The sequence below is a fragment of the Eumetopias jubatus genome, unplaced genomic scaffold, assembly GCF_037043125.1.
Source record: "Eumetopias jubatus isolate StellerSeaLion01/CBP00866 unplaced genomic scaffold, mEumJub1_p1.0 scaffold_3, whole genome shotgun sequence".
Taxonomy (NCBI): Eukaryota; Metazoa; Chordata; class Mammalia; order Carnivora; family Otariidae; genus Eumetopias; species Eumetopias jubatus.
In genome coordinates this window covers 194,412,551-194,434,651 of record NW_028274809.1, presented here as the reverse complement: position 1 = coordinate 194,434,651, position 22,101 = coordinate 194,412,551, and the positions used below count along the sequence as shown (strand labels likewise).

Here is a 22,101-nt window from a genome sequence, read left to right as displayed (position 1 = left end):
ATACTTTTTGGGGGAGTGCAGAAGACGATTCTATCGAATAGAGAAAATGTAACTGTGAGTTATAAACAAAAGAGATTATAGATACTTTCAACAAAGCCCTCATCTTTTCCTTTAATCCCCCAATATTTTCCTGTTTCTTTCTTTCTTTTAAGTAGGCTCCACACCCAACTTGGGGCCCGAACTCATGACCCTGAGATCAAGAATCACACACTCCACCGACTAAGCCAGCCAGGCACCCCCATTTTCCTGTTCCTTACCATCAAAACTCTAAGGGAACAGATTTTAATTTAGAAAACTAATGATCAATTCCTTTGTGCAGAACAGTTTTGAGAAGACATGGTATTGCAGTTCTGCGGAGGTTGAGTTTCGTTACGGGAGGAATCCTAGAAGTATGCTGTGCTGGTCTCTGTGCTGCTTAGAGGGAAAGAAAGGTCCATACTCATGGACATCTTGCCTCACTGATGTGAGGAACCCCTGAATCTTCACAAATTTATTTCCTATCCTCTGAGCACATGTGTCTTAGAGTGCGCATGTCTTACCAAAGCCTCTGATGAACTGCCAACTTCTTGCTCATCCGGTAAGATTAAAATGTCATCAATATATTGAGCCAAATTAACATTCTCTTTTTTTTTTTTTAAGGTTTTACTTATTTATTTGAGAGAGAGAGTACAAACAGGGGGAGCGGCAGGGAGAGGGAGAAGCAGGCTTCCTGCTGAGCAGGGAGCCTGTCGCTGGATTCAATCCCAGGACCCTGGGATCATGACCTGAGCCAAAGGCAGATGCTTAACAACTGAGCCACCCAGGCGCCCCTGGAGCAATACTCTTATTGGCTGGCTAACGGCCCCACTCCTGACAGCATGTTTGGCTGACCATCTCTGTAGCTCTTTGGAGTTCAGAGTACCCAGGCTGCCACTCCAGTCTTGCTGCTCAATATAATAATAGCACCTGGCTTGCTTCAGATGGTTAAACATCACCACTTGGCCTTTATTGTGTCACTATCTGATCATCACTCCTGTCAGCAAGCCCAGCGCGATCTGTAACAGCATCTGTACCCTCAGCCCAGTCCTGCAATGGCCAGCTACTGCAGAGACTCTCGCCTGTACGTTCCTCATCACTTTTGTAAATGAAGCGTCCTCTGGACTTTCCAGGAAACCTAGTTGGCAACTAGGTTTCCCGGTCGTGGGAGTATATTTACTCCCCTGTGCCACTTCTCTGAGCATTCTGATGCTTTTCTCTGCCACAACTACTTGGCTTTTCCACTTAGTGTGGGATATCACTTTTTATGAGCTTCCAAAGGCCATGCTAGTGGCATGGGGTTCTTGCCAATGTGCCAAATCCTGTATCATGACTGAATGATCCCATATCGGTAAACTCTAACCTGATCTACCTTTTTGTTCTTCCTGGCCATATCCAACATTCTCTGGATCTGGTTCTGTGCTTCTTCTCCCAACCCTTTGGGCACATGTTCCCTTGGTTGTGAGGCTTCTTTGCAGATAGGACCTTCTTCCTTTGTCCGATCTGGCACTTCTCCAGCAGGTGTGGTGGGGGAGTGGAGCTAGAGGCTGACCACTGGTGTGCTGTTGTCTTGCAGAGGTCTCTGCAATCATCATCAAACACAGAGAGAGCATTTGTCTTTAACAGGGAGAAGTGGGACGACTCTTCAGTTCCAGAAGATTTAGGGAAATCTGGGATTCAAGATTTTGAGTACACTAATCTAGATGACCCTCTCCCAAGCCTCAGTGCCGCCCTTCTCCCCCAGTGCCCCTGCCCTGTCCCACTCTATTCCCCTGCCTGGCTCCCCCTCATCCGTCCCAGCTGGCTGCCTTCTATCCTGGACCCCTAGCCCCACTGGGTCCCCTAACCCACGCCCGCACTGGGTTCCCCCATCCCTCCTGGTTCCCAGGCCTCCACCTCCTTCTCGACCTCCTCGCTCCTCGCCTCCTCCTGCCTCCCCGCCCAGTCCCCCTCCTCCTTTCCCCTCTACCGGTTCCCCGCACCCTGTTCCCCATCCCCCTCCCGGCTCCCCCAATCCCTCGAAGCCCCGCCCTCGCCGGTTCCTCCCATCCACTTGCCAGGTTCCCTCCAGCCCTCGCCCCCTCCACCCTGGCCCCCCATGCCCCCTCCAAGTTCCCCCTGTCCCTCGCCCCCCCAGCAGGTTCCCCCCTCTCCCGGTTCCCCCCTCCTCTCGCCTCCCCGCATGGTTCCTCCCCATTCCGCGCCCCCACAACCGCCGGGTCCCTTCTGAGCCCTCCCCTGAGACCGACTCCTCTCCTCTCCGAGTCTCCGCCAATGTGGAGCTGGAGCTGTTTTGCGGGCGGAGCCGTCTCGCTCCCGCCTCCTAGACCTCAGCCAATGGGCAGTTGTGGTCGCTCGGGGGCGGAACTGTCATGCCCCGCCTCTCTGTGGCCGCGACCAATGGCGAGCTGGGCAGGCCAGTGGGCGGAGCCGGGCGGCGGTGGCGCCGCGGACCCGGCGCGCACGGGGTCTGGCGCAGAGCGCTGGGACTGCGCCGCTGCTCGGGCTCCGGCTGCTCAGCGGGGCTCGGCGCGCAGATTCTGGCGAGGTCCGCGGGCTTCCGGGCGGGCGACCCAGCATGGCGGTGGAGGAAGAGGGGCTCCGGGTCTTCCAGAGCGTGAAGATCAAGATCGGTGAGCGCCGTGCGTCCCCTCCCCCCGAGGACAGGCCGGGCTGCGGCGGGCGCGGTCCGGGGGGTGGGGGGCAGTGCGGTGCAGGACGCGGGTCCAGTCCCCGCTGGGAGCGCGCGCCAGTGGGAGCCTGGGTGCGTGCGTTCCCGGGGGCTGATCCGCCGACCTCAGGTTCCGCATCACCCCTCAGCTGCTTCACCCAGAAACTTCCTTCCACCCGTTCCCCCAGGGGCGTGGGCCCGGGTCTGGCTGCGGGCTGGTGCGGGTGCGCGCGTCCGTGTGGGCGGATGTGTGTGCGTGTGTTCGTGGGTGTGTGTGCGCGTGCACCGGTCCGAGTGTGGATGTGTGGAGTGCGCCTGGCTCGGGGCTGTCTCGGGCTGGGAGACGGGGAGCCGCCCCCAGCCCCCCCTCCATTGAGAACTGGCTGGAGGAGCTTTGGGCCACCAGCGCCTGCCATTCAGGCCGTGTCATTCCCACTGGGTCCAAGAGCTGGGGGAGGGAAATGAAATACAGATTCTGGAGTGGGCTGGAAGGCTATATCTGGACTTCCTGGGGTTATCTGGAGAGATTTGCTTTTTCCCAGTGCTGTTTTGTCTCGGGAGGGTGATGTGCAAGTTTTTTTCCCCTCCTAAAAACAAGATCCTTGCCTGGAGTGACTGTAACACATTGATGCCGTAAATGTGCCGGGTGACAGGACAGCTTAGGGTGGAGAGGGCTTCTGAAGACCCGCAGTGTCGCCCGTCCTCAGGGTCCTTCTTGCGTCTACATTCCCTTCTATTCCCATGTGAAAAGGGGCTGCTGGGAACCGAGCCAGGCACCCAGTGATTGAATGTCAGTTGTTGATGACATTTGATGCTGCCTGAGGAATTCCAGCTACCCCAAATCAGCGTGTTGTTTCCTGTCTGCTTTATTTTGGTTTATGGATCATCGCTGAGACACTGTTGATATTTGGCTGAGAAGCACTGTGGATTGGATGTAGCAGCTCTTCAGGCTTGAAGAGTCTGCCTGCAGAGGATTTCTCTTGTTTACTTGGTTGAAATCTGCTGTCACTTTCATACTGAGAGATTCAGCATTGCATGGTGCTGAAGTGGGGGCAGGCAAACTGCCTCTACTAGGGTCCTTCAGCCAAGAGCCCTCACTCAGCACCTGGGTCCACTGAGCTGTGTGAGGGACATCACCCCGGAGGGTTTCAGATGCTTCCTTAATCAAGGGAGCAGGAGGGGCACCTTGGGGTGGGGTCTGGTTGTGGAGGAGTGTGCCAGGCTTTCCAGGTACAGCAGGCAGGAATGGGTCTGAGGACCTTGTGGTTCAGGCCCGGCACAGCCAGTCTCATACTGGACTCCAGCAGCGTTCTGGAACAGTGCTAGGTTGAGCAGAGAGGGTTGATTTCTTTCCAGAATGGCACAGTACATGAAGCAGGGGAGTGAGGAGACCCCTGGAGATGCAGGAGAGCAGCCCTACTAGCCTGCCAGTGTCTGTCCGTGGGTGGGTTCTGGATCTTGACAAGGAGGGGCCTGGTGTGGAAGGAAGAGGGTTTGAAGAGACTGCTTGGTGAGGTTTCTGTGTTTTGTGTTCCACTTTAAACAAGGGAAAGAAACACCTCAGCTCAGCTTTGGAACAGTGCAGTGACTGACACATCTGCCATCTCCAAACCCATGTGGGGGTGGGTACTGTTGGAAGCTTTGGGGCCCCTCCCCACGTTTGAGGGATGTAGCATCGAGGACAGCACCACCTCCAACTCCCTGGATGTTTTTCCATCTCCAGGAAGCTCCTGTCTCTCTCTCCTCTCCGAGGGTCTTCATCCACAGTGCACAGTGCTGGGCTGCAAGAGGGAGATATCTGTCTCACCTTTGTAGCTGGGAGTGGTCAGGGAGCAAGGGCCTACACAAAGCACAGGCAGGGCATCCTCGTGTTTGAGCACAGACATGGTGTAGGCTGTGCTTCGGAGTTCAAGCCTGGGCTGCAGGCCCTGAAGGCGGACTGGGTGGGCTGGTTTGGGGCTTAGTCTCATTTAACTCGAGGGACAGCATGTTAATAGAATGGGATGAGCATAGTTCTGAGCGTGGAAGGTGGTGTGCTGAGCTCTTGATTTCTTTCCTTAGTTGTCTCGTGTGGCCAGTCCTGGCTGTGATCTGCCTGAATGCCCTGGTCCTAAAGGCACAAGATGACGAGGAACACCATAGTTGATCTGGAAGAGGGGCAGACACGCATGAATCATACACACACATGGTCACATGCACACTCGCCTCTCCTTGTTCAGGGACACACTGGCCAGGCCATCCATTCATCTCTGAACCTTGTCTCCAGGCTAGCTGGCTGCATGCCTGTGTGCTCTTGGCTGGGTGGCTGACCCAGAGCAAGTGTCCTCCCCTTCCATAGCCTCATTTTTCCATTTGCGAAATGCAGGCAGTAATTGTCTGCTGCATCCGGTGGGGGCTTACAAGACGGTATTGTTCCAGCTTGCATTAATACCCACCCCCTCACTACCAGAAAGGGAGAGAAAGAAAAATTCTCCCTGAAGTTAAGCAGTAAGCAATATCACTACTCCTGTTGCTAAGAAAAAAGGCAGAACATTTTTGGGGGGTGAACAGTCTTTTAGGAGTTGGGACCTTGGCCCTTAGTTCTTAAATGGTTTTGGATTGTGTGGTGGTACTTGTCCCGTTGACAGGCTGAGGCTGGGGACAATGGGAAGAATCTCTCCCTCGTTTTCCTCTTGCCGTTTCTCTTGCCCGTCCACCTTTTGCAAAAGCCAAATCAGAGGGAGGCATTTTTACTGTAACTGTGTTTGAGTCCTTGTCTTGAAGAGCCTGTTGCTTTCCCCAATGAAATCTTGCAGTTATTTTGGGTAGTTCTTATGTACACTTAAAACTCTTAAACATTGTCTACCTTTGGTAACAGTTGTTAGTGTTTTTATACTAGCATCTCCTGTTGTGTAAGGCCAGATGCACTTCCTATGAAATGGTAACTTAGAGGAAGTGTGCTTTTCTGACTTTCCATGAGTCAGGGCCTTGGTGCTGGAGGGAAGCAGCTTGAAGACTGTGGGGGAGGAGTGTGCGGAGGACCCACAGCCAGAGCCCTCTGGCTGTGTTATTTTGGACATTTTGGACACAGGCATTGCGGTGTAGCTTTACTTCCCAGTGCTGTGTTCCTTTTCCATGATAGTTACCTCTGGTTTTTTTAAAAGTACCCTCTTACCTTGATAACTGTGTTCAGTTAAGAGCAATACACAAAAGTTTTTCTGTCAAGCTAAAAAATAAAATAAAATAAAACCCTAGGCTTGCACTCCAGAGTGAGAAAAGCCCTCTTGCTCTGCTAATGGTTTTCATCATCAGGCTTGAGGGCCCAGTTTGGTCTCCCTGGTGTGTGGGCGGGTATGCCCCGTGTGAGGCCGCACTCTGCCTGGTTCCTTGCCCCAGGCTTTCCTCTCTTCCCCGTTTCCTCCCGTCCTTCTGGGGTCCTCTTGTGTTCAGCTGGGCTCAGAGCACACTCTCATGTTCCTTCTCTGTAAGATTACAACCTGTCCCCCAAGAAGGTCGATGGCACATCAGAACTGACAGCCCCTCCCATTCAGCAAAACATGGCCCTGCAGGGTGTTGGTGCTGTGGGCCCAGGCAGGCCTGCCCCAGCCTCGCGCCCTCCCTCCAGCGAGTCACAAACACAGTCCCGCCAGAAGCAGGAGGTCCCCTGGGCAGGGAACAGAGTGAGGTGAGAGAGCAGGAAACGGTGGCTGACGGTCTCTGGCCTGCACCTCCCTTGGCCAGATGGCTGCTTTGGAGGGGTGTAGTGAAGAAGGCCCAGAGCGCAGGGGCTGAGAGCTTGGGGTTCTGGGTCAGCTCTGTTCGAAGTGGGATCTTTAACCAAGTTTCCTACATGGGAGGCAGTAGTGTGCTCATTGCGGGGCCCTAGAAGGGTCAGATGGTAAGATTATTGTGATAAGGTTGTGGGTGTAGTGTCTTCACAGGGCTAAGAAGACGTGGTTTTCCCAATCAGAGAAAACATTTTGTGAATATAAGGGAGTGATACCAGTGACATTGTGTTTGACAGCGAAAGAAGGGGAGGCCACACATGATTCTTGGCGTCAGGGATTTTATATTCTCTTGAGCTCTCTGATGCTAAAATTAACCTGGATATTCTATTAACCGAGCTCAGCCAGCTGCCTGTGCTATTTTTAACCCCTAAAGACTAGTGTGCAGATCTGCGCTATGGCTGGGGAGCAGCCGGGCTCAGGGGCCAAGGGTGATTTTAGTTTGTGGCCCCAGGTTTTACTTGGGAGGGGTGGGTTTGCTGTGCATGTGTGGCGTGGAGAGAGTTGCAGACTTTCGGGATCCAGTTTGTGTGTATTATCTCATTTTAATCTGTGTTCTCACAAGTCTGTGACATTGAAGTTGAGGAAGGGAGACCCCTATAACTTAATTTACTTGCCCAAAGTCACCTAGCCTGTAAGAGCAGAGCTGGGGTTTAAACTGATGCTGATGTTCTTGTTCTCTCCACTTACCGTGGTCTGTCTTTCTGTGTGATCATGGATTTGAACGGTGGGGGGTACAGTGCAGGGCTGGCAAAGACGGAAGTGGTGAGTTCTACGACCGGGAGGGAGCAGGACCACTGTTTCTTGGTGGACAGCCGGGGGCACTGGCCCTGTTGTCCTGAGACTTGTAGTCATTGGCCGGGGCCTGCCGGGGTGGAAGTTGGGGAGGCGAGGGATTGCGGAGATGGAGTCTTAAACAGAATACCGAAATCCAGAGATGATTTGTTAAGTAGGGTCACTGGCAACACATAGGTTTTGTAAAAAGGCATTGGGCAGGTGAGCAGAGCGTGGGTTCCCGTGGGTGGACTCTCAGGTGAGCAGAGCGTGGGTTCCCGTGGGTGGACTCTCAGGTGAGCAGAGCGTGGGTTCCTGTGGGTGGACTCTCAGGTGAGCAGAGCGTGGGTTCCTGTGGGTGGACTCGCTTGGTTGGAATATACAGCATTTGGTAGGATGTTTAGATTTGCTTCCCTGAAAGTAATGAGGCACCTGAGCGTATAAACACTCACACCTTCCTGAAGGTATCGGGGAATCGGAGCATCGGCATGTCATGTTTTCGTCATAGTTGTGTATTTGTTTAGAAAGGAGATGGATGTATTTGCTGGAAACAAGCAGAAGCGGTAGCTGCGAACGCCTGAAAATTGAGGTTTGCAAGTTGCCCTTGAAGGTGAGGCTTCGAGTGCACTTCCCGCTTCCTAGTGCCCCTGGAGGTGGATTCAGACTGTTGGAGGCACAGGCAGAGCCCCCCTGGCCAAGGGAGGGATAAGAGTCCCCGGGAGCTGGCCAAGGAGAGGGGGTGTGACTGACAGTACCTGGGATCCCAGATCCAAGACTGTGTTTCTCACTAATTCTGCAACTTCAGACAATCTTCTAAACCCTCCCTGCCTCGGTTTCTTTGTCGGTCAAAGCGGAGCATAAGACCTTTCTTGTGCAATTAATGAGCCCGTGTGAACAAAGGCACTTGCCCTGCTTCATTTTTCTAGGCAGGAGGTATTACTGCCTGGACAGTTTGAAGCTATTCTGTTAGTCGGGCGACAAAGTGGAGTTCCCGCTATAGCTAGATGCATCAGTTAAGAGAGGGCTGGACTTCACGTGTGTGTTTGCACGTAGGTAAGGTCAGGAAAGGTGTTGGGAGAAAGTGGCCCTGAACCTGCCATGAGTTTTTGAGAAGTGGGAGCCAGCTTGTGATGTAGATCTGCATGGATGCCTCTGGGGGGACAGCATGGTGGCTGGCATGGCTGGCATGGTCAGCGCCGTGTGTGGATGGTCCTCACGCCTCCAGGTGACCCTTGTGGGGACTTAATGTCCTGTCTTGCGGTGGTGGTTGCCCCTAGAAGTTCTGAGGCTTGAGAGCAGAGGGGAGATCACGGTGTTTGAGCAGGGAGTCCTCACTGATTGGTCTTCTGCATCCTGATGTTGGAGTGGGGGTCTGTATCTGCACAGTGAAGGAAGGGCTTATACCATGACCGACTAAGGGGGCTTTAACCAGCAGGTAGTAATGTATAGGAATGATCTGCGGCAGTCTGCTGTTAAATGAACACTAGCAAAAAGTAGACACCAAGTAAATGCCAATCGAAAGGGTGATTATACTATGGGGTTTCCACAGTGTGGAATATTATGCAGCTTTTAGAGGAATGAGTTAGAGCCCGGCCAGGCTGTGTGATATGCAGGAAGTTCCAAGGGGTATGACTAGAAAGAAGAACGAAACGCAGAAAAATCTACCTAAGTTCACCCCTTCAAGAATAGTAAAACACAGATACACACGTGCAGGTGTGGACATAAAGGGGCACACAAGCCTATCAGCTGGACTCGCTGGGGTGGGGAGTATGGAAGAGGAAAGCGAGTGAGAAAGAAAAGGTCTGCTTCAGAAAATCGAGGATGTTACTGTTAGGCGCGCGCGGGGAGTTGTGTATGTAGATAGGCATGTGAAGAGTTTAAAAATCACAACTTTAAAAATGGAAAGAATAACTTCCTGGAGAGAAAAGGCCCAGAAAGGCAAAATAATTTACCTAGATTGCTGACAGGTGTGGGAGAGTTGGGAGTGGGTCTGCGTTGGGGCCCAGAAACAGCGAACCAGATGCCGGGGCAAAGGGGGGGCCGTGCGAGCGCAGTGCCCGGACTGGCTTGTGAGTGTCCGCGGGTCAGCTGCCACGTGCAGAGAACGGACGCAGGTGAAAGGGAATTTAAAGTCACATCATCCATAACAGATGGCCCAGGTCTTTTCTCTAAGTGTGAGGCAGTGTTCAGAATTAACACTTAACGTGTTCAGTCTTCAGTATAAGTGCAGGTCCCATGATCATCCTTAGAAATAAGGGGGTGAGTCCCTGGTTCTTGGCCGCAGAGCAGGCTGGGGCACCGGAAGTGGTTCTCACACAAGGTTTGTTAGGTCAAACTCAAGGGTCACCTGGGCTTCAGCATCTGGGAAGCTTTTGGTTTGAGTGTGTATTTTGTCTTTGCTGGAAGTTGTGGATCATCAAGCTGACAGTGGGATCAAAGATAGTGATTCCTTGTTTGACGAGTGTCTGAAAGAGTGAGGCGTGTTTCTGCCCATAGGGCTGGACTCCCTGGGGCTGTAGCTCTGTCCATTCTGAAATTTAGCATTGCTGGTTTCAGTTTTCTTTTTTTTAGAGAGAGAGAGTTGGTGAGTGCATGCACCAGTGCTTGTGGGCAGGGAGGGGCAGAGCCAGAGGGAGGGAGAGAAGCAGGCTCCCTGCCCAGTGAGGAGCCCGACCTGGGACTTGATCTCACGACCCTGAGATCATGACCTAAACCTAAATCAAGAGTCAGACGCTTAACTGAGACACCAAGGTGCCCCTGGTGTCAGTTTTCCAGTAAGTTTAAACCCCTCTCTGGGGACAGCCGCATCCTGATACAGTTGGTAAATTCTGCATCTCTCATCTGAGCTACACATGGTGCATCTCACACATCTGAACCACACATGGTACATCTCTCATTTGAGCCACACATGGTGCATCTCACACATGAGCTACACGTGGTGCATCTCACACATGAGCCACACGTGGTGCATCTCACATATCTGAACCACATGTGGTGCATCTCTCGTCTGAACCACACATGGTGCATCTCTCATTTGAGCCACACGTGGTGCATCTCACACATGAGCCACATGTGGTGCATCTCACATGAGCCACATGTGGCTTATCTCACACATGAGCCACACATGGTGCATCTCACACATCTGAACCACACATGGTGCATCTCTCATCTGAACCACATTGTGAGGGGCAGCACACTCATCTGAGGGCTGGAAGAAGGCTGAAGGTTGTGCTCAAGGTACACAGTAAAACAGAACTTTTTCTAGAAACAGAACAGTACCCTTCACTCCTAAGTCTGTCGAGGAATGACTCTCATGCCTGTTTTTTCCTCTTTACATTGTTTCTGTTCCTGTTATCTGAATGATTTCCAAAATGTGAAGCCTTATTCTGTCATGGCCCCCAATTGCCAGTGGGATAAAACCCAAAGGTAAACAAAGTGACCAAATCTTTCTTAGACTCAGGGGTGACTCAGCCTGGAAACCCGTGGCCAGTGGTGCTCTCCTCTCAGGCTGGCTAGCCCCCTGCTCATCATCCGCAACACGTTCTGCTCAGCAGCTGCAGGTGCCTTCGGTGGCTCCTTCCACACCAGGAGCAGGACCCAGTCACCAGGCTTTTCCTGAGAACCATCTTCCTCCTTTCTCGGTCTCTAGGGCTGGCAGTCTCCTGGGATGGAGCTCTGGCTTCTCGATTCTTCAGGACATTTAACAGAGTTGAGAGTGCTAATTATCTGTGTATTTCTTTCTGGAGCTTTGTTTTTGGACTCCACAGTTTTCTAAGTTACACTGTGGGTCCAGTTAGGTGTGATCTTCGTGTGAGCCAGTTGTCTCATGCACCGGGTCAGGGCTGGTTCCTCCTTTGTCGTCTTGTACGTTCTAAGAGCCCATGTAGTGCTTGAGGACTGTCACGTGTGCCTCTAGATCTCTGCGGCTTTGTTGTGTGTTTCCTTTCTTTTAAGGAAAAAGATTCGTTTTCCTTTTTTAGCTCTTGTGGTTTCTGTTTTTGGTCCCGAATCCACTTCTGGGAGGTACAAGAACAGAAGGTTTGTTTGATTTTGTCCATTTTCACTCCACCAGATCAGTCACTGCTTAGGGAGTCATGCACACGCTGAGCAAAGCAGTGCACCTTCCTGTCTGGTCTTCTAATGATTCTGTGCAATGCACAGGACAGATATTTTAACTGGCCCCCACCTCTGAGGCTCAGAGAAGCTGGTGACTTTTCTAAAATCACACTGGTAAGAGAGCCTGTGGTTGCCCAAGTTGGCTTCTGATGGACTTACAGTGTCCAAAACCCAGCATAGGTTAGGGTTAGGGAGGAACTGCCTTCTTGGGTGTGTTATCAGATTACTTCCTCAGACAAGAGATAGCTGCCTCCCCACCCCTGCCTTTCTCCTCAGTGAACCCTTAAATGAGCATTTATGGGACTTAGCAGAGTGACCCCTTCGGATGAATGTGTGGATATCCAGGGGCTCAGAGCCTGCTGACCCACTTCCCAGCTGAGTGAGGTCTTGGGCTGTCTTGGAGCACCTGAGACCTGCTTCAGAAGGAGGGCTGCCCCACCTGTCTCCCGCCCTCTGACTTCTGTCTGATCATCCCCTCCTCCTGGTCGGGTGGCCCCACTCCCCACCCGCCCTCCCCCTGGTGCCAACCTTACCTTATGCAGGGAAAGCGCTCTGGACAAGGCAGGCAGTGAAGGCGTGGCTGGCGTGGCCTTGCGGCAGGTGGAAGATGGGTCGAGTGGGGCAATTAAACTCGGACGCTTCAGAGGGTATGTCAGCCCCAGGCCCCTAAGCCTCTGGGTACCTGCTTATTTTGGCCCAGCTAAACTGGGACTTTCCAAGGCTGGGGTCAGACTGAGATCCAGGAATACGAGTGGGTTCTGGAAAACCCATCAGTGTGAAGACCCTAGGGGACCTGACCAAGCCCACTACTTGTTTTGAGGTCTGGGGTGCGTGCTGTGACCTGCTGATTTTCCCATGGCCTTTGGGATGAGGGCCTGGCTGGGGAATTCCAGACCACTCAGGGCTGAGGCTGGCAAGCTCTGTCTGCTTAGAAGGCCCTGCTAGCCTGTCCTGGGGCTGACTGCCATGAATAGTTTAGTTTTTTTTTTTTAAGATTTTATTTATTTATTTGACAGAGAGAGAGAGAAAGAGCACGAGCAAGGGGAGAGGCAGAGGGAGAGGGAGAAGCAGGCTTCCCGCGGAGCAGGGAGCCCGACGTGGGGCTGATCCCAGGACCCTGGGACCATGACCCGAGCCAAAGGCAGGCATTTAACCAGCTGAGCCACCCAGGCGCCCCTCATGAATAGTTAACTTAGGATCAAATAATTGGATATTTTATTAATTTATAGGGGTGAGTTTCAAGGGCAGTGAACTCTGCCTATATGATCTATACACGGAAAATACTTAGCACCAGCATGCAGTATGTCCCGGAGTTGGTCAGGCTTACAGAGGAGCCAGGTGTTCTTGAACTTTCCTCACGGCTGAATCCTGTAAGGCAGAGGGTTTAGTTGAGGGAGGCAGTCATCTGTCTGTACTTACGAGGCTGCCTCTTGTTGGGACATGGTTTTGTGTGTACACACACATGGGCACAGAATGTACACACACACACCACACACAAGTATGCACACACGCATACACATAGGCACACTATACATACACCGATGCACACGTGTACACACATACACGCACAGAATACACACGTGTATACATGCGGGCACACTGTACACATGCACACACAGATGAACACAAAATTATACACCGATGCACACGTGTACACACACATGCACAGAACACACACGTGTATACACATGGGCACACTATGCATGCACACACACAATGCATACACTGATGCACACATGTACACACACATGCACAGAACACGTATACATGCGGGCACACTATGTACGCATGCACACACAATACATGCAGTGATGCACACGTGTACACACACATACATGCACAGAATACACATGTGTGTACATGCAGGCACACTATATGCATGCACACCAACAATACACACACACAGAACACACACATGCACACACACAGGCACACTATGTACAAATGCACACACATACACACACAGACTACATGCACCGATGCGCACGTGTACACATACATACATGCACAGAACACATGTGTATACATGTGGGCACACTATGTATGCACACACACACAGATGAACACAGAATAATACACCGATGCACACGTGTACACACACATGCACAGAACACACACGTATACACGCGGGCACACTATGTATGCATGCACACACAGATGAACACACAGAATAATACACCGATGCACACGTATACACACACACATGCATAGAATACACACATGTATACACACGGGCACACTATGTACACATGCACACACACAGAATAATACACCGATGCACACGTGTACACACACATACATGCACAGAATACACAGATGTATACATGCGCGCACACTATGCATGCATACACACAGTATACATGCACCGATGCACACGTGTACATACACATGCACAGAACACACACGTGTGTACATGCGGGCACACTATGCATGCACACACACAGATGAACACACAGAATAATACACCAATGCACCCGTGTACACACGCATGCACAGAATACACACGTGTATACATGCGGGCACACTATGTACGCATGCACACACAATACATGCACTGATGCACACGTGTACACACATGCACAGAATACACACGTGTATACACACGGGCACACCACACACATACATGCACAGAACACACAGATGAACACACGGGCACACACATGGGCACACATCGCTCATACACATACACACATGGGCCCTAGGGCCTGTCTCAGGGTAGAGGTGCGTGATGCTGTGTGCCCAGTGTGGTGGTAGGATGGAGACATAGGGAGGTTCACACCCCTTGTGACAACTCTTTCCCACTAGCTGAGATCCTTGGCATGGGGAGTACTGGCCATGCATAGTAGAGTGTGTGGCATTTAAGAGGAGTTCCTGTTTCTCAAGCACATCAATCTTTTTTCTTCTGCTTGATGTGGTGGAGGCTGCAGATACACTGCAGAGAGTCACATGGCCTCTGTGACCTGAACCCCAGGGGTCTGTGGCTGTGTTTTGGGGGCACCTGTAGTCTGAGAGCCTGCCCTGGAGTCTCGGTACTTGGGCACTTACCTTTCCACTTTCTATGATTTGAGAGCTTTTTCTGCAGTTGTTTTTGAGTTTTTAATTTTTTGTATTTGAATCAGAAGCCTTTCACTTTTCAGGCCCACAACCTGGGCCTTGCAGCTTTTTCCCCCATTTGTTTCTGGCCTGTTTGTCAATTGGCTGCCCTTGAGTGGGAGTTCCCCATCTTTGACCAGCTCCAGGGACTCTGGGCTGGGCTGTGCAACTCAGGAGGACACAGTGGAATGAGGATGAGGGATGTCACTTCGGGAAACGGGAGAAGGGGCCTGCTACCAGCATTGGTGCTAGATCTGCCTCGGTGAGCTGCGGCCCCGTGGAGCATCTGGCGGTGCCACGGGGAAGCAGTCCTTGGGCAGTTCTGTAGGTTTGGGTGAGAAGCTCCTTCTGTGTGTTAACTTGGGGCAGGCGCATACACGGGCTCTTGTGTCCTTCCAGGTGCATGGGGACAAACCCTGGAACTAAGCAGCTTGCTTGGGAGAATCCCCTCCCCCCCACCCCCCGAGTGGCAGCCAGTGGACGCACCTCTCTGGAAGAGGCGAGGCCTTGCCTGGGGTGATGATTTCCCATTTCCCTCCAAGCTGGGTCTGCTGCAGATGGTGACTCCTTGAGAAACCCTGGGAGGTGATGGTCAGAAGACCTTGCTTGGCTTCCTGAGCCCCCAGCTGGCTCCATCCATCTGGAATCTGCGGCATTCCTTTCTCTTTTCATCATTTCCTGCTCTGCACAGCTTGCGACAAGTATTTGGAGAAAGAGTTTCTCAGCATTTGGACCCAAGAATGTGTTTATGCATGTCCTGACTGGAAATAAAGGGTCACATGGAAAGAAAAAACCACTTGTCATTATGTTTTTGCTCAGTATCTTGATTTTCTCTTTGTTATTGTTTCATAAAGTGTTTTCCAGTGCTCTCTTCAGGGAACCCCTTTCCTGTCTTCTTGAGTCAAGGGAGCAGAGGGGGTGGTCAGGAGGGAGCAGGAGGGGCAGGCTGAGTGTCTGGTCCCGGGAGTTAGACTCTTCTTGTTCACCCAGTCGTTATTCACTATGATTAGTAACAGTTTAATTCGGTGTTTCTCCTTCTTTTGGAACACGCCCCTGCCCGCCCAGCCTGCGCCAGCCTTCCTGTGGACGGACAACTGTATGAGAATCGCTGGTTTTGTGAACGTAAGAATGTTGACTTTAAATAGTAGGATGTATGTGTTGATTTTCAGTAGAGAGGGTCAGCTGACAAGCCAGCTTGAGCACACAGGTTTCAGCAGCTCTTGCCTCATACTCCAGAAGCTCATTCAGAATTCCCTCTTGCCATGGCCTCAAAGTGGTGATGGTGTTGTTTTCAAATAAAATATTTCAGAATTCTTTGGAAAATCTGCCGTGCATCGAATCTGGGCGGCATTGTGGGGCGTGGGAGTATGTGTTGAGTCTCCGTGTTGGGATGGGGGTAGGCCAGGAGGAGTGGCATCCACAAGTAGAGTAAGACAGATGACTTTTTGGGTCACCACAAGGCAATGGCAAGAACTTTGAGTTTGACTTGATGTGTTAATCCCAAATGCTAGCTGGGGAGAAGTTTTCAGAGGATTTTCTCCTGCTGTCAAGCGCTCGCAGGTTGCTTAGGCGGTGATTCTGTGTCACATGGTTCGACTATTGACCGAAGTCAGCCCATGGGGGGGCCTGATGTTTCTGATTGTTTCCCGATAGTTGGATGCCACCATCAAATGCTTTGTACAGGGTACCTGGGTGGCTCAGTCGTTAAGCGTCTGCCTTCGGCTCGGGTCATAGTCCCAGACTCCTGGGGTCGAGCCCCGCATCGGGCTCCCTGATCCACGGGAAGCCTGCTTCTCCCTCTCCCACTCCCCCTGCTTGTGTTCCCTCTCTCGCTGTGTCTCTCTCTGTCAAATAAGTAAAAAATCTTTAAAAAAACAGTGCTTCATACAGGGCTGTGGAGCCATGTAAACTGGGTATTCCACAGCACACAAAGAAAATGGACCGAAGGCTAAATAAGACATAGTCTCGTATTTATGGGAATAATAATAATGGGAATTTTCAGGTCCCGTGGAGGCAAGTTTTCCTTTGTGCTGAGAAGACTGGGACGGTCTGACCTCCTACTGCTGCCCCCCGAGGAGCAGAATGCCTCCGTGTGCACACGTACTTCCCAAACCTGCAGAACTCAGGTTTAATTATGCAGAGTGGTCCCCATCGTAAAGAAGAGCACTTAATTTTATCTTTAAAAATAAATTAAAAATCAGCTCCGTGTTTTATCTATTCTAGTGCAATTTCCCCCACCTTTAACAGCTCTGAAGAAGATTTGCTTCCCCTCCCTTGGCAGCAGGTGACAGTGGTCTGTCTTACAATAGAGGCTTCTTAGTGTGGACCAGACTTTGAGGTGGGGGGGTCTCTGGGACAGCGGAGCAGGGAGGGCTAGGGACTGGGAGGCCGGGCAGGATGCTCTTTTCTACATTGGTATTTACGTGTGTGCGTTTCGGGGTTGCAAATCTTCAGCTAAAAATCTTCAGCTAAAGTAGGGCCTGCAGGACGGGGGAGGGTGGCATGAAACAGCTGAGGCCCACAGGCAGCAGGTGGTACACAAACACGGTTTTGTTCCTGTGTGTCTTCTCCCTGTCCAGACCCCTCTGTAGTTTGCAGGACCCTTAGTGGGAGGGCGAGGGAGTGAGAGTAAGAAAGCAGTCATGCAAAATGCTTCAGAAACGAGGCTCCCGACTGGGGAGGTGTGGGGAGGGCAAGGCGCGCCCCTTTCTGGGAGAGCTTCCAGATCCTGGGGTCTCGCCAGAAATCTTGGCCTCGTGGCCGTGAGTGACAGCACAGTGGGAAGGCCTCAGCACTGTCTCTCTGGGCCCCAGCCCCCCAGCTTCCTGGGTTTTTGCTCAGCACTACTCAAGTCCTCGATCCTGTGAACAGAGTGGAAAACCAGAGGAGAGAGGAGCCCTGTGAGTTTTTCTTAGACTGGTCTTGGGCGACTCATGAACCTTGCTCCTTCCTTGAGAGAGCAGGACTGGCCCTGTGGACAGGTGCACCACCGTCTTCACACCCAACTCTGTGAGACCCATCCTAGGCTCATGCACATCTGGTCCCAGCCCGTGCTGGTCACCTGGGAGTGAGTGTGTCCAGATACACAACTTTCCTTTAATGCCATGGTTTTAAACCAGGGCAGTTGTACACCCCAGGGGACATTTGGCCATGTTTGGGGATGTTTTTGTTTGTCACAACTGGGAGAGGGAGGGTGGCCCCCACAGCTCAGCACCTGACAGCACAGGGTGCCCACCTCCAGAATGTCCACACTGGGTGGGGAGAGATTAGGGCACCTTGAATGCCAAGGGTGTGTCTGACTAGCTCTCTTTGCTTCTCTCCTGGAATGTGGCCTTGAAGTGCTGTCAGTCGCATTTGGGGGCAGGGAGTAGACAGATCTCATGCTTGCCTCATGGAAAGACCCTCCCCGCCCCCCAGTGTGGACCAAACTGATACAGCCTGAGGGTCTGTGGTGTGGACAAGAAGGGTAGCACCCTGGAGCTGAGCTGGTGATATTCCTGGCTCTGCACCTTACCTGCCGTGTGAACTTTGGCAAGTCACTTAACCTCTCTGTGAAACGAGTAACAATAGGCTTCCTATTGTTAGGAACCCTAGTAGGGTTCCTAAGTGGGTTGGGTGGCATGGTGGCGATGTCCTGGGCCTGCCTGCGCCTTACCTATCTCGTCCAGCGCTTCCTCACTTTGAGGAGGGCCCGAGGCATCACAGGGCTGGGATGGGCAACCAACAGTATTTTCATGACCTATTGAAAGCAGGACTGCTGGCCAGATTCCTCAAGAGGATGTGGCTATATGTGGATGGGAAGGGCCGGGCTGGGAGGGCACGAGTTGGTGGCAGGCACCTGGGGTCTGGCCCCCATGCTTCTGGCTGGGTGGGCTCACCTGCATTACCTGTCCCCCTAGCCCATGGGGCCGGCTCACCCCATCAGGCTGGGGGCGCCCAGGGACTTCTCCAGCTCCACTGCAGGCTGCTTCCGAGCCTGTCTGTTCTCTTCATGGAGGGTATCCCTGTTTCCTCCTTAAGCATGCTGCCTGTGACTTAAAAGTAAAATATTAACCAAGAAGTATAATCTCACATTTATGTGTATCTAGTTTTGCAGGGATAGTTGCGCCTGTAGGCTGTGTTTTCCCTTGGGATGCAGTAGAAGTAGGAAATAGGAGATATTCGTGAGTTCTCGGCTAGTTATAAAGCATTTAGTGCAGTTAAAAAAATTCCTACAAGGCTGCGTGTGTTATGGAAGAAGCTGTGAAAACAGCGGACCACGCTGGCCCCCTAGATGCTATGGTGACAATTCAAGTTTTTTGGCATGTTGTTTTGAATTCTGTAGCTTTTTTCTGGATCATTTCGTGGTTTTATCTCAGTGGCACAGGCCCTGATGGTGGGAAGTGGTATTAATGAATCAGTTAACTATTTTGGAAACTGTAGGAAGTTATCTTGTGATGAGCCTGCACTTAGAGTGTGCAGGCGCCCCGCCCCCCCCCCCCCCCCCGCCCCTGAAAAACAAGTGTTGTTTTTGTGTGCTGAGCAGGCTCCCATGATCACAGTGGGGGTCTGATGGCTCCAGTCCCCACTGTCATTCTCATGACATGGGTGCTTGTCACTGAGGCCTTACATTCATGTGCTGACCCTGACCAGGAGAGACACCCAGGAAAACTGTGACTTCTCTTGCAGTTAGACAAGATGCAAATGCTGGGTCGCTGGACACAGTTGCAGGTGACCCACCAGCAAGGGAGGCCCTTGTGGGCTGGAGGTGTTTTTAGGTGGTGAGGCCTTACTCTGTGCCTCCTGAGGCATGACCTCTGCATGCGGGACCGGGTGGTTTCTGCACACAGACACTGGCGCAGCGGGAGGAGCCCACCACTTGAGCTGACTTCTTCCCGCCCCAGGATTAACTGGGAGTTTTGGATAATTTCATTGGCGATTTATAGAGTCTGCCTTCTCTCTGCATTTGGAAATGGGGCTGCTGAGGGGTCAACACCAAACAAGTTTTGGAGGGAGTGTTTACGTACTCCTAAGTTTATACTAAAAACCTGCCAGCATTTTATTAACGGAGAAGAGTAAACAAAGATTAGTGAAGAATGAAGAAAAGCAAGTTGCTTTTATAAGTAAAATTAAATGCATGATAATGTTTCACTCATTTTGGCTTGTGCAGTTTATTTATTTATTTTAAGAATTTTATTTACTTGACAGAGAGAGACACAGCGAGAGAGGGAACACAAGCAGGGGGAGTGGGAGAGGGAGAAGCAGGCTTCCCACTGAGCAGGGAGCCCGATGCGGGGCTCCATCCCAGGGCCTTGGGATCATGACCTGAGCCGAAGGCAGACGCTTAACGACTGAGCCACCCAGTTTATGGTTTGTATGGTTTAAAGACTAGCTTGTATGGTTTAAAGACTAGCTAAAAATAAGGTGTTATTTTTTCAGAGGTAGAATGAGGGTCCTGACCCATTTTGTACCATGTAGCCCCTGGGCCCTGTGTGATGAGCTGATGGCTGTTAATAGTCTGCCCTCCCCCCTCTCCTCACCCCTACGTGGGCAAGGCCCAGATGACCCAGTGTCCTTCGCAGGCTGGTTAGGACTTGAGTCTAATAAAGGAAACCCCAGGAAATCCAGAATAGGGAGCTAGCACAATGACGGGAGGAAATCATTTGCGGTTTGGCTTTCTGATAGCGCCGTGCAGGCTCCCGCACACGTCTGCATTGCACACGCTTGATAACGATTTGTGGAGTAAATTGTGCAAATCTCTAATAGAAACTGTTTCACAATCTTGAAATGCAGGTGACAAAGTTCACCAGTCTGGTTTCCTCATTAATACTTTCCTTCAGCAGTCTAAGGCAGCTTGGTTCTCCGGGTGGGCTTAGCAGGGACCCCTTTCGATTCAGGTATCACCACTCTGCAGCCATGGGCCATTAAGCTGAGTGACCCCGTGACCTGCCCAGAGGGTGCATGGGGCTCTGGGGGGCCCTGGGCTGCACCTGTTGGCTTAGGTGTGCCAGGCTGGATCCCTGGCAGGGGGTGACCTCTGCACCCCAGATGCCACCCATGAGCCCCTCCTTGAGCAATCTCTGCCCGGGAGAGCAGAGCAGGGAAAGCTGCCGCCTTTGGGGCCAGCATTGCTCACCTGCTCATTCGGGCTGTCCCAGGACCACCCTGAGCTCCTCCCCTGAGTCAGCAAAGGGCTCCCAGTGACTTTCTTTCAGCTCCTCCCCCCCCCCCCCCCGAGGGTCCTGGCTCTCTCTCCATCTTAGTGCCCTCCCAGCCCCCTGCCCTGGGCCTTTGCGTGTCCCATCGCTCTCCCCACTCCCCACTGGGAGATGATCTCCTTCCCCCTGGGGTTCCTGTTTGAAATACTGGGCACTGGCTGCCGAGTCTGTGTGAGCTGGTTCAGCTCTGCTGCCCTTTGGGGGGAGGGGTCTGCTGGCCCCCCCAGAGGTGGGAGAAGAGGAGGCATGCCTATCACACTCTCCTCAGGTTTTTCACCAGGGCTCTCCAAGTGGGGTCCTCATGCCAGCAGCATCACCTGGGAACTGGTTTCCTGTGTGGATGTTTGGGCCCCACCCCAGACCTACAGAATCAGGGACTCTGGGGCTGGGCCTGGAGACCCTTGTTTGCAGGGATTCCCATGCAGCCGAGGTTGAGGGCCCCTAGTCTTCACAGCAGAGCTGAGAGTCCAGCAGGGCCTCTTGGGCGGCCACACCTGTGGAAGGTGCTCCGGCTCTGGGGGAGAGGCCCTGACTTTCCTGGGTGGAGGTCCTACCAGGACCACCTTCCGACTCCCTGGGACCTCTGCAGCAGCTCAGGGAAGGAGCTTTTCAGGAGCCCCTCTGGGGGCTGTGCTAACACCTGTTGGCATAGACAGTCTGTTTTGTTCCCCACACTGGTCTGATGACACAGCGGCATGTCCCACGCAGACTGCACAGGGTGCCCAGACTGAGGTGCGCGTGGGGTGCGGGCGGCCGGACTTGACAGAAGAGGACGGGGCCGTGCCGTGGACCCAACCCCACGAAGGGGCTTCTGTGATTTTTGCTTTTGTTTCTTCCACTAACACCCACATCCCATTCTTTAGAATTAAGGGGTAGGGTGAAATGTGCACCTCCCACAGCAGCAGGAACAAGGTATTTGACGTTGGTCATGTTCTGCTTTGAATTACTGTTGCTGTGCGTTGTTACTCCAGCCACAACTTGGGACCTGACGCGCCCCCAGAAGGACTGGTCTTGCTCAAATTACAACCCGGGAGAGCCCTAATTACTGACCTTGGATGGAGGTTTTACATCCTCTGCCGTTACAGTTGAGGTTTTTTGAACAGTTCATGTGGTTAGAGGCTATTTTGGAAAGGAAGGTTGTCACGAATGTCGCCGAAAATACTGAGCCTCTCCATGGGAGTTGTTGGGCGGCGGGCTTTTGTGTGGGGTGGGACGTGGTGCTTCTTTCCCGAGGTCACAGCTCACTTGTGGCATCAACAGTTTGCCGATCTGTACTGCAGTTTGAATTTTTTCGCCTGGGCATCCCTGAATGACAAGGTGCTGGCCCAGCATCTTTGTCAGGGCCTTGGGGTGGAAACTGGTGCAGCCTGCATCCAGGGTCAGTCCCACTGGCTGGTCTGGCTTTTAGGGTGATGCACAGTCCCCACACAAGCATGAACCAGGGTTCCACTTGTCGGTTTTCAGGGGGGTG

General features: G+C 52.3%; 1 protein-coding gene across 1 annotated transcript in view; it reads left to right on the top strand.

The window, feature by feature from the left end:
* The first annotated feature begins 2,469 nt into the window (after positions 1 to 2,469).
* The window catches only part of RASA3 (RAS p21 protein activator 3), a 114,996-nt gene continuing 95,364 nt past the window's right edge, over positions 2,470 to 22,101 (top strand). Inside the window, exon 1 of the mRNA XM_028087312.2 lies at positions 2,470 to 2,648. Coding sequence (XP_027943113.1) covers positions 2,594 to 2,648 — 55 coding nt within the window. The 5' untranslated portion in view covers positions 2,470 to 2,593. The remainder of the gene's footprint in view (positions 2,649 to 22,101) is intronic.